Source organism: Microtus oregoni, unplaced genomic scaffold (genome assembly GCF_018167655.1).
Source record: "Microtus oregoni isolate MIOR12 unplaced genomic scaffold, Mior012 000038F_ref0000394, whole genome shotgun sequence".
Classification (NCBI taxonomy): domain Eukaryota; kingdom Metazoa; phylum Chordata; class Mammalia; order Rodentia; family Cricetidae; genus Microtus; species Microtus oregoni.
This window is the reverse complement of record NW_024543097.1, coordinates 22,467,492-22,480,124: the sequence shown is the minus strand read 5'-3', so window position 1 is coordinate 22,480,124 and position 12,633 is coordinate 22,467,492. Positions and strand designations below refer to the sequence as shown.

The window sequence follows — 12,633 nt, the reverse complement described above, 5'->3', positions numbered from 1 at the left end:
TGTCGTAGGCTGGGCAGATAATTGCATCTAGGAGTAGTTTTGTGAAGGACAATACATAGAGAAAAATCAAATATTAAAAGTATGAGAAAATAGGAGCCACGTGGTGGTGGCGCACGCCTTTAATCCCAGCACTCTGGAGGCAGAGGCAGGCGGATCTCTGTGATGTCAAGGCCAACCTGGGCTACAGAGTGAGTTCTAGGACAGGCTCCAAAGCTACACAGAGAAACCCTGTTGCAAAAAAACAAAACAAAACAAAAAGTATGAGAGAATAGACTTAAAAACTGCCTATAAAATTCTCTGTGCTTATTATAGAGTATAATTTTGAGTTATTTATACATGTGTCTGGGAGAGGATGGACAGTCTTCTGCTCTTAACTGTAAAGATTAATACTGTGAATTACTGTTTTGTTTTTAACTGAGCCTTTATTTGTAGTGGAAGAACTCAGAAACAACTAGTAGATTATGTCAAAGACGGTGGGATGAAGAGAATTCCATATGAAAGGTAAACTGTGGTGTTTATCATATAAAGTCTATGTTTTTAAATTTGCTATTTTCAAATATGTTATGTGTGTGGGTGTTTTGCTTGCTTTCATGACTGTGCATCACATGCCTCCAGGCTTTCAGAGGCCAGAAGAGGGTGCCAGACCCCCGGGGCTAGAATTGTAGATGGTTGCAAGCTGCCAGGTGGATGCTTGGACTTGAACCCATGTCCTCTGGAAGAGTAGCCAGTGCTCTTAACCACTGAGCCTTCTCTCTAGCCCTTTCTCTCCTTTAAGAAATAGGGTCTCGCTGTGTAGCCTTGGCTGTCCTGGAACTCATGTAGCCTGGGCTGGCCTGGAACTCACAGAAATCCTACTGATTATGTTTTCCTGAGTTCTAGGATTAAAGGTCATGTTCAGGTTATTTTAAATATTTACTTGGATAAATGGCATTTTAAAGGTATAAACATGTATTTAAATGCAGGTTTTTTTGTTTTGTTTTTGTTTTTGATTCTTTTTAAAGAATTTAATAAGGTTTGTAATGTCTTCATGGAGATAATTGCATTCATACTTAGTATGAATTTATAGTTTGTAAACTGCATAGCTCATTTTGTTTATGACATTTCCCTGTGGTGTCTTAGTTCCTTCTCCGGTCACTGTGATAAACACTGGACAGGAGTAAGGGAGGGAGGAGGGGCTTGTTCTGGTTCTCAGTTCCAGGTGGCAGTCGGTTATAGTGGAGAGATGGAAGCAGCAGGCTCAAAGCACTTGGTGACAGTGGTGCCACAGCCAGGAGGAGGATGCGGGATGGCTTTGCTCAGCTCACTCCTTCTAAAGAGTAGATCCTCTCCCAGCGAGGAAGGCCATTCACAGTGGGAAGTTAACATTATCAGCATACTTCTCAAGGCATATCCCAGAGCTAACTGACCTCAGAGGCTTGTCCCCCTAAGTGATCCCAGATCCTGTCATGTTGGCAGCTAACACTAACTTTGATAGTATGATAAGCAACCTCAAAACGCCTGTGGAAAGTTTTCATAAGTATGCATATATAATTTTGTCCCCTTTGAGTTTCTTCTTTAATTTTACTTACTGACTCCTTTTATTCTGCCAGTTTCTAGCTTGCCACCCTGTCTTGGTCGTATTCTTATGTGAGCTTTCTTCATGGATACAGTACAGACATGCGATCTAGAAACACATGGTGGGAAGGATAATGGCAGATGAGGAGATGAGGGTGTGAGCCTCACAGCATATTCTCTGTTTTACAGACGGCACAGTAAGACTCGGACGTCCCTTCACGCTCTGACTGTCGATCTGCCTAAACAGGTCAGTCTTCGGTTGAAACCATAGCAGTATTAACTGCGAGGGTATGCTCTTGTAGATTATCATCTTCAGTGTTGTGAGAAGACTCACGTGACTTAATGCACACTCTGACTTCAGAGTGAATCCCGGGTGATGAGACAGCCGTGAGCTCTGCCCTGCGAATCATAGCCCTGTGCAGTCTGCTAGGAAACCTAAACCAGTGCCAGCTGTGCAGGTGACTTCCTAAATACACAGTAGACTCTCCGGGTGGTGGACTTCTGTAAGAAGATGGAGCACAGAGACATCCCTGCCGCTGACACTCAACAGCTTTTCATCTGTGTGTGCCTGGTCTGATTACAGCTGTATTAAAGCAGAGATACACAGAGATGTGCAGGTTCCTCCTGGAAGAACACTTGGCAGGGATGTCCCCAATGAGACATCAGCCGCTCCATGGCTCTATGCTGAGCCATATGCCACTAATCTGTGTTCCAGGTCTCCCTCAGAACAAGTCTTTTATCATTTTTATATCAACCCCCACACTCACGCATGATTGTATGACCAGTCCTGCTTTCGGGTACCATTATTTATTTCCTTGTGCTACTGTGATTTCATTCTGAGCGGTAGTTGCCCATGTTTATTGAGAGTCTATCATTTATTCCGAGCACAGGTTCCGAGAGCTTCTTTTGAACCCTATAGCTTAATGTTTAGAGTCCCCATCTTTTAATTAAATTTTAGATGTTAAATATCCTAAAAATTACATTTAAGCTTTCGTTAGATTATTTTAAAAACCACAGAAAATAAAGAAATGTGGTTGAATGATTAAGAAAAGGCAATGTGGCAGGCATGATGAACGACACGTATAATTTCAGCACTGAAGCAGGAGGCTTATGAGTTCAAAGCCAGCCTAGGCTACATAGAATACACTGCCGCAAACAAAACAAAACTAAACTAAAAGCAGGCACTATGGTAGCCATTAGAAATAGATTCCTTTTAAACTGTGGCCAGCTGTGTTTCTCTACAAGGCTGGTTATGGGCCTCCTGGGACAGCACTTGCTTGTGTCTCATGCTACCGTGTGTAGATACCTAATGATCTTGCTTATGGACATATTGCTCCGGAAATACAGTTCTCTGACAGGGTTTCTTTGTGTAGCTCTGGCTGTCTTAGAACTCTCTCTCTGTAGACCAGGCTGGCCTCAAACTCACAGAGATTTACCTGCCTCTGCCTCCTGAGGGCTGGGATTAAAGGTGTGTGCCACCACTGCCCAGCTAAGGGTTTTTTCAAGGCATGACTCTCTCTTAGTAATACACACACAAGAATGATGCCTAACAAGGAGAGAAGTGAGGCATCCTTGCATGTCACATCATGAGTGGGGCATGGCCAGGGCACCTGGAGTAGAGAGGACCATGGTGTGCTTCCTTCCCTTCCCTAGCCTGCTGCAAACCTCTCCTGACTCATACTTAGAGACACCATAGCATTTTCAGAATGTCCCAGGGCTCTTACACTTGATGCTGGAAGGTGGCGTCCTAGTCAGTGATTCTCAGCTCCCATCTCACCAGTGGGCTGGCACGTGTTATCTCCTCCTAGGTGATACTGAATCTCTAACACTCTAGCCCAGGACTGTCACTGTGCCCTTGTCATCTGATGTCAGCAGCACAGTGGAGGGCACTTTTAGCTGAACAGAGATGTGAACACCCAATTGTATCTGCCTATAAATGTAGGAGAACTAGGGCTGCCACAAAACCTCGTCTGCTTGTCACCTAGTTTGCTGTGATAGCTTCTCTTCTTCACTGTGACATTTCATGCTGCAACAGTGGGGACAGAATTAAAGGGAGTTTATAAGCATATGGCCTTAGGTCGGTTTGCAGTAGTGTGCGTCTCTAAGCCAGGCGTGGCTCACATCTATAATCCCAGTACCTGGGGACAGATTGCCACGAGTCTGAGACTAGCCAAGACTACAGTGAGACTGTCTCTAAACGAAATGCAAATCCTCACTTGGTGAAGGGGCAGATCTGCTCAGTTTCCCTTTTTAAGAAAACTGTAAGGATGTATAGATGTTGGAAGTTGACCCAATTGACTTTACAATTTGCAATAGCATTTTTTAATTTTATTTATGCCTTTTTTTCTTTTCTTCTCTTAATTTTGATCCCCAGAGCATCTCATTCACCGATGGCCTGAGAGCTTCTGCCTCCCTGTCTTCAGCAAATGCCTCCTTTTACGCACTCCCTGCTTCCTCTCTGTCCCCTTCTGGTATGCTCAGTGTGAAGGACAGCAGCAGCTCCCTTGTGGATCCCCAGGCTCCCTCCATCAAGAGCACAGCAGCAGAGAGGAACAGCAGAACATCATCATCCGAAGGCCCCAGCACGCAGTCGGCCCATCTGCCTGGACCCCCTGTGCTCCAGCCTGGTCCAGGTGCCGGGTTTTGTGGTGTTGTGAACAGCCATGGTTCTGCCTGTCCCAGAGGACAGAGTCTCAATGCTTTAGACCTAAACAAAGGGAGGGCCAGTAGGGGACTGAAAGCTCTTGGCAGAAATGACAGTAGCGAGGATGAGTTTTCTGCAGGCTCCTTCTTGCCCAGCGGGGAGTCCCAGGGTGGCCTCAGAGGGCCCCCTGTTTTCACATTGACAAACGCACAGCTGCAGGTGTCTGAAGAGTTCATCGACGATGACCCGGCAGACATCTCCTTCTTTGCTGGAGGCTCCGAGGCCTTTTCTTTCCCGTATGGTTCTTTAGTCCTTCAGAAGTCGCTGTTACCCATCCAGTCCGCTGGGTCCCCTGCCTTGTGTGGTCTGGATTCCTTCCAGCACCCAGCGTCGGCCCAGTCCAGCCCAGATAGATACTCCACTGAGGCAGTGGATATGAGTGTAGAAGATGATTTTGAATTTGGGGAAGGAAGTGACTTCAATGGCAATGTCCATCCCTCAGACACCTCAGAGCTGTTTGAGGTGAAGGCACAGGCTAGCCTGATGCAGAGCCTGTTGAGTCCTTCCGAAACTAGCTCACTTAGGAACAACCAGTCTGATAACAGCTCCCTCAACAACATGCCACTGCATGGTGGGCTCTCTCTGCACACATCCAGCTCAGCCAATCAGTCTGAGGCCAGCTCCATGGTCAACTTCCCAGCCTACTCAGTGCGCTCTGAGTCCAGCTCAGCCTTCCAGTTCTCTGACATTATAGACCAGCTAGAGCAGCTCAGCTACCCACCCACAACCGCTGAAGACTCGAGCAGCACAGACACAGACTCATGGGACTCGGAGGCTGAGGCGCCCCTGGACATGAGCCTCTTCTTCAGTAACCCTTTTGCACAGACTGGTGGGGAGAGAGTCCCTTTCAGTTTTCAGCCCAATTTAAAGACTTCCACTCCAGGAAAGCAGATAGATCAAAACCCGTCTTGACCCTCGGGTCTCCTTTATAAAGAGACCCCTCCCCCTGGGCACAGTTAGAGATCAGAATCCTTTGCCTCAGACATAGAAGGTGAATGAGTTCATGCTAGATAGTCAGGGGTTGTTTCTAATTACAGGTAGACTATTTGGTTTTGAATATCAAGGAGTTAAAACTTTGATTTGAAGTGATGTTCAACTTACACATGACTCTAAACTAGAGGAGCGTTTTCAGCCATTCCCTGTAGTGACTGAGGAATTGGCCTCTTCAGCATTGGCATTTTTGACACCTGCTTTGAATTCAAGTAAAAACTGGTGCTATACATTTTTAATATTATGCGGTTCAGATTCTGTTCGTCTGTAATAGATTGTGTGTGATGCCCCTTGGTGCTGCTTTTAAAATGACCCATGCTTCCCACAACCAGTTAGCATGTAGGTTTTGTTTAGTTTGTACAGTCAGCGCTGTGTATAAAATCTCTGCAGGATACCTTGACCGCATTCTAACCCCAGAGGGACAGTGGAGACTATAGCCTTCTGGATGCAGAGGTGGCCCTGGGACTTCACTGGTGCCACCAGCCTCTCCTTATTGCAGACTTGAGACCAAGGCCATTCTGTGTTTAGAGCAGGTTTGCAGAGGTACTGGTCTAAAAGCCACTGTGAAAGTGTGAGCTGCTTTGCTTCCCTTTGTTCATCTTAAGTACAGGTGCAGTAGGCACTGCGGTTGTAGCCAAGCAGAGCCAGATCCACAAGTGAGCTTTGAAGGTCATAACATGAGCTGGTGCAGGAGAGTCATTTCTTTTAGTGGCATAGCCAGTTGTTTGTTTAAAATGATTAGAACATAAAAAAATGCCTCAAGATGTACTAGAATTTGAATCCTCTCTCTAGGAGTGATGTTGGGTTGCATGAGTCTGTATTATACATTGCTAGCTGTTTCCAGTAGATATTGTTGCAGACATGGCTCTTCCCCAAAGCAGCGAGGGCCCAGTGAGCATGTGCTGAGGTAGACCTGATTGGTGTTATGTGGAGGACTCCCTGTTCCAAAGTACTCTGAAGGACAGAACTGATGTTCATGGTACAGACAGGATAAGCCACTGACATGAGAGCCAGGATCTCATAAGTGCTGACCCTAATCTGCCCTGGCCAGACTCGGTTATGTGTGTCTGGTCCACAGGCCCGCAGGTGACTAGGAGTTATCGTGCATTTGGTTGGTTTGGTGGTGGTCCTTTGTGATCTTATATAGCAGTGCAATACACATTGAAAGTTTCATTTTCTTCTCAAAATGTCCTGTGGAAATCATTTTTTTCTGGTGTGAACTGAGGTCCTTGAACATGCTAGGCAAGTGTCTCATCACTGAGATCCACCTCCAGCCTCCTCTGGGAACTTTAACCATCCATTCAGGTTCTATGCTAGGATGGAATAATAGTGCTGGCCTTTGAGGCACCGTGGGCATCTGTCTTTTCTTATTGTATTGTTCAGATTATAGCAAGGTGGTTGTAGCTAAATGTATCTTTTTTTTTTCTTTTGGTTTCTGTGACAAGGCTTACTGTGTAGCCCAGGCTGACCTAGAACTCATGTAGCCCAAGCTAGCCTTGAACTCATGGCAATATATTTGTCTCAACCTCACAAATGCTGGGAACATAAACTCTGCCCAGCCATAATTTTCGTTTTTGTAATTCCCTTAGACTTGTAAGCTGCAGTCTCTTCTATTGGTCCAGTCAATCAGTGCTTGCTGTGTGTTTAGTTATTGTTTATTCTGTCCCCTTTTTTCTTAGAGGTGGGGTGCTGCTTAGAGCAGAAGTGCTTCAGAAGCTGGTCTTCTCCCGTGTTTCATTCCCAGAGTAAACCTTGGATTTGTGCTTGGGGAAGAACTAGTATGTATCATCTTTAAACTGTTCTTGAACCTTAGTATTTGCATGGTTGCTGAAGACGACCCTGCTCCCTCATTGCCACTTACCCAGTGTACTCATTAATGCTGTGAAGCAGCCAGGTTGTCATTTGTGATTTTTGGCTGGCTGGTTGGTCTTATTTTCTAAGACCCTGTATCCAAGGCTATCTAGCCAAAGATATCTTGGCCCTCTACCTCCACATCTAGAACACTGGGATTACAAGCGTACCTGCTATCACACATCCAGTTTTTGAGGTGCTGAGGGTTGAACTCAACACTCATTTGTTTTCTAAGCAAGCCCACCCTCATAGCAGGTCAAGTATAGGAGGGGTAGAGCTGACTCTACTACCAGGCTTGGGTGACTACTTCATGGTAAAGCTAGTGATGATGGAAAGGGTCGTTCCCTTCAGACAGGCAAGGACCTCCTCCTCTAAGTCAGTTTTCCACACTCTTCCCTTAGAGAGCCACAGTGAAGAGTCTGTTGTCACCATCTTCTGTGAGGCCTCCTATAAAGTGAATTTTGTTGGGTTTTTTTTATTTCTACTAATGGAACCTCACTTTCTGTAGATAATTCCTTCATGGGGGATGTTTTCAAAATATTCAAAACCAAAAGAAGTATAATAAACCTGTTCTCCCCGTTCAGTCCCCGCCCGCATCAGCATTGCTGGTATTTGGCACACCTACTCTGTCTCTTTTCTTCTAGTTTGTCTGCAGTGCTGGGTGTTGAACCTGGGCTCTTTGCAGTTCTGCCTACCACCAGCTCTATCCAGTCTGCTGTTACCGTTTATGCTGAGGCACGCTCTTGCTCAGCTGCCCGGGCAGGCCTTGGGCTTGTGATCTTCTTGCTGTAGCCTCCTCGGTGTTGGGATTATAGGTGTTTACTGCCGTCCTTTGCCTTTTCCAATTGGGACTGTAGCATTTTAAAGAAGCTTATTATACCTTTCTTTAGAATTCTGAAAGTATTTCTAAAACACAAGGTACACTCTGCATGAGCCTACACACTCATTATCGTATAAAATGATAGTTCCCTGCTATAACCCAATGCTGAGAATGTACTTAAATTACCCAGTGATCTTCAGAGTGCTTGGGCATGGCACACACCTGCAATCCTAGCATTCTGGAAGTGGAGGGAAGAGGCTCTTGAGTTAAGGCCAGCCTGGGCTACATGGTGAGATCCTGTCTCAAAAAGTGACAAGCCAGTTAGTGTTTGACTGTTCAAGTCAGGAGACAGACATGGCCTGCTTTCTATGTCTGCTTGTTACGTTTCAGTCATCCCCTATTTTTAGGGTGTGCCCTGTAGGGAAAGCCAGGCGAGTGATGCTGCCTCCGGTCCCAAAGCCTGGACTGACACCCAGGAGGCCAGCCAGGTATGATACCAGTTCCTCCAGTGGACAAGGAGTAAGGCAGCTTTGGTACGAGCCTGGCTTCCCAGGTACTCTATGGGTGGCACTAGTACAGGGTCACTTTTTGGCGTAATGTGGAGAAATTTTAAACAAGCTTTTTTTAATGGAGTGTTGCTACTTCCTCAGCTGTGCCTTCTTCTGAGTTCCTGTTCACACTGTCCTGACCTCCCCTCCTAAGGAGTCGCAGTGGGCAGGTGCTCAGCCTAGAGCCCAGGGTGCCATAGCTGTCACAGATCTCCTCTCCTCGCTGCTCTTGAGCTACTGTGCCGCTCTCACCTTGGGAGAAGCTGCATTTGGCCGGAAGCCACTCAGCCCAGAAAGCGCACTGAGCCTTTCTTTGGTTTGCCTGCCTGTGTCATCATTGGCTGCAATGTGGGGGTGTGGCCCATGTAACCAGTGGCTGGGAAGGATGCAGAGACTGAGGGAGGTGAGTTCATAGCCTTGAGCAGCATGTCCTGGTCTGGAACAGCTCCTCAGAGTGAGTTTTCCAGTGCTCAGTCTGCTGGCTTCCTTAGTTATGTCCAGAACTTCTTAAAGGGCATAGGCTCCTGTCAAGGCTGTCCTCGTGACTTTTAGGATGGGTAGAAAGGAAACCCAGGTAGAGAGCTGTCACAGCCAGTGTGTCCATGCAGAAAGGTAACATTGGTCAGGTCTGTCTGTGTAAATAATAGTAACCAGTGTGTCAGTGTTTATAGGGAACAAGACTGTGGCTGTCCCCTGCAGTACAAGGTCACCATCAAGCAGTATCTATTCTAACCATTAAGTCCACCTCTAACAATGTACTCTGCTTTAGATACATTTTTATTAGTTACCAAGTCTATTTTTATATTTAAAATCCCAAAGTCTCAGTATTTTATATAAGCCACATGAATATTTGAAGACTAACAATACTTACATGGCAGGGAGACTGTTCATACTAGAGATGTGTAGGGTTCTGCACTGCATAGGCTTCTGATCCATTAGGTACGGCCATGTGCCTTTTTACACGGCAGAGGCGTTAGGTCTGGCATTAGATTAGAATGCCCTGTCTTCATTAGCACTTGTGTTTTATTTAGTGCAAATGACCAAGGGATGGGCACTAGCACATCCAGGAATGTAACATGAAAACTATTGACATGCCCAGTGATTCCATCCTTTCCGATGGCTTTCGTGCACAGGTATATGTTCATTTTTTCATGTAATCTCCCCTGTTCTACCTGAGTAATGATTGTATTGTGTCACCCTCACTGTGGTTATGACAACACAGCAATGTGCACACACATGTTCTTAACTCTTAATGTGTTTATGTGCCAGTCGATGCTGATAGTTCCTGTAGATCTTCACGGTACACTCATTCCCTCCAGTTCCTAGAACAGCAGAAAGTTCATTACTGGAACAGTTACTTCATTGTCAGTGTAGTATTCAGTGGTTAATGTTTGTTCTCAAGTCCATGGCTTTGCATCTGCCATGGTCTCACTTTGGCTCTTGTCGCAGGGCTACTTATGCAAAGACACTGCTGCAGGTGGCAGGTGTTACCTCCTTCCTTGAAGTCGCCAACGCCAGTGTCCACTAGTGCACAAAGCTCTGTCTTCTGGGTGAAAGTGTATACATTGACTCTTCTAGGAAATGGAGAGAAGTGGAGCTGGGGTTTCTTTATGCATTCGAACTTGTTGATGCTTTAAAGAGACATTTCAATTGTCTGGTTTGTGGTACTTATCAAATCTGTTTTCTATTGAAATCACCATTTATAAATTTGCAGATATGTACTGACAATTTTTAATTGTTTATTCAATAAAATGAGGAAATATTTCCTACGAATTTTTAAATGGGCTTTTTAGCTTTCTTTCCCTCTACTTAAGAGTTTTGATTTATATAGGTTGCAGATTATTTCACATATTAAATTAATCCTTGAAACAAGCACCTATTTATGCAAACCTTCACTGATGTTTCTTTCATAGGCTCCTGAGCACCAAACAGGCTGCGTGGTGCTTGCATAGATTGCATCGCTGTTGCTGTGGGTAGTGATATCTGTATGGAAGGCCAGTGGTTGGGTGCAGCATCTTGCTTCCTCTGTCTTAGCATTCTTTCAATACCTTTCTGTTGTTGTCTGATATGGTTAACAAGGCCAGTGTGGCAGAGGAGATAGAGGAGCCTGTGCAGCGTGCTTAGACCACGTACCACACTTGAAGGCGCAAGCCTCAAACTGCCACCTTCAGTGTCGAGCACACTGCGCAGGAAGTGCTGCTGACCCCGACAGCTGAGCGCTAGGACATCTTTTCAGTGTGCTCCCACAGGGACGAGACCTGTCCTGGAGTGCAGTGCTTACTCCCTAGAGCTCAGTGGTCTCAAGCAGGTTTTTCTCCAGCTACAAACTTGAACTTCCCATTCATCTAACAGGTTTTCTGCTTTCTGCTTGGAGGTCCATACTTTTCTGGCCCCTTGTATCCTTGGGGGGCTCAGGGACCTTGTTGCCACCTTCTGGGCAGCAGCGGCCAGAAACACTTTGACTCTTTGAGGTGTTGGGAGTACAGGGTCATAGGTCCAGGCACCAATGATTAGGCCCCCAGAGTCCAGCCTCTGTCTCTCTCCACAGAACAGAGGCCTGGGCAACAGCGCTTATAGGAGACAGTTCGTGGTGGCAGTCACCTCTCACAGAAAAGAGACTAGTCTCAGGAACTCAGGTCTCCTGTTGCACAGGCCTACTCCCTGCCGACACCTTGAGTGTCCAGCACCTACTGCACATGAATGAAGTGATGACCTAGTGTGTGGGTCTCTAGGGAGAAAACTGACATAAATGAGCTGCTGTGTTCTGGCTCAGGGCTTTGTGTACCATCTGACCTGAGTTAGCGCCCCATCTGATGGAGATGGTATAGCCAGCGAGGTCCTTACTTTTGTTTGATTGATTGGTTTTGTTTTGTTTTGGTTTTGGTTTTTGAGACAGGGTTTCTCTGTAGTTTTGGAGTCTGTCCCAAAACTAGCTCATGTAGACCAGGCTGGCTGTGAACTCACAGAGATCCGCCTGCCTCTGCCTCCCGAGTGCTGGGATTAAAGGCGTGCGCCACCACCACCTGGCAAACTCTGCCACTTCTGATGAGACCCACTCAGTAGACTCACTATATTTGACTTGTCACAGGCTCTAAAGGTTTTAGGCAAAAGTATGTTTTTGGATCTGGAGGGGTTTGTTTTCTGTTTTAGACCTGATCATACCTGTTAGGTAAATGCTCTGCCAGTAAGCTATACCCTTCCCCCACCCAAGAATCGTTCCACTAAAACGAAACTATCAAAGTCTATGTGCAGGAGTAAACCACATAACCTGGCAGTGCTGTGCCTCTTCTCCCCTTCCCCTCCTCCTCCCTCCCCTCTGTAATTAAAGAACTTAAGTTGGTGTTCCGTGCAGTGTTAAGCCCCAACAAGCATGACATTGCCTGACATGAGCTACAGGAGAGTCTGCCTCAGGCTCGGCTCTCACTGCTGTCCCCTGGGTGCTCTTGCCAGGACGTTCTACCAGGTCATGTTGGGGAACTCTGACTTTGTTGGCCACAGGATCACCAGTTCTTTGTTGGAATTCACTTACTTGCTCAGGTAATGAGTCTCACTGACGTCACACATGTGTGCTTGTATTTTGTCCTTGGCAGTCTGTCCAGCTCTAGTAATAAAACCCCCTTCTTCCCAGGTGGAGCACGCCTTCAGCCCACTGTCTCAGTTGCTTCAGTCTGATTTCTTGACAGCCTGAAGGAAGATCCAGCTACCTCGATGGTTTCTGCAGCTTTATCATTTTCTCTTGTGACATTCTCGTGAACAAAGTTGAGAGCCACATACCATCATGGTGACAGCGCTAATACAGGATAGGTAGACACTGGAGCTGTTCCAGGTTGATCTGGCAGTTGATGGTGGCTTCCACGTCCTGGTAGGGGATCTGGCACACCTGCCACGGGGATAGTGAGCACCCTGGTGTGGTTCTGAGAAGGCTGCTGGGGGCAGTACTGGAGGGGCAAAGGGCTGCTGGCTCTGGGCTGTGGGCCTGGTGGGACTGACTCATAAAGCCATAGTGACCATTGGGAAGAAAGTCCTTGTCTTCCTTATCTCCTCGTCAAGGTAGGGAGGCACTGTTAATGATTCCGCCACCTTCCGCTTGTTTTCAACCAGATTCTGTTTGTAAAAGTGGATCATGACACTCGCCTGGTAGCAAAGCCAGAAACAGTGTTTGTGAA

The 12,633-nt window shown here is 46.4% G+C and overlaps 1 protein-coding gene across 1 annotated transcript in view; it reads left to right on the top strand.

The window, feature by feature from the left end:
- LOC121433427 (FERM, ARHGEF and pleckstrin domain-containing protein 2-like) overlaps window positions 1–12,633 on the top strand; it is a 105,049-nt gene that overhangs the window by 64,635 nt on the left and 27,781 nt on the right. The window contains exons 11-13 of the mRNA XM_041631821.1: window positions 433–501; window positions 1,744–1,801; window positions 3,929–4,187. Of these exons, the coding sequence (XP_041487755.1) occupies window positions 433–501; window positions 1,744–1,801; window positions 3,929–4,187 (386 nt within the window). The remainder of the gene's footprint in view (window positions 1–432; window positions 502–1,743; window positions 1,802–3,928; window positions 4,188–12,633) is intronic.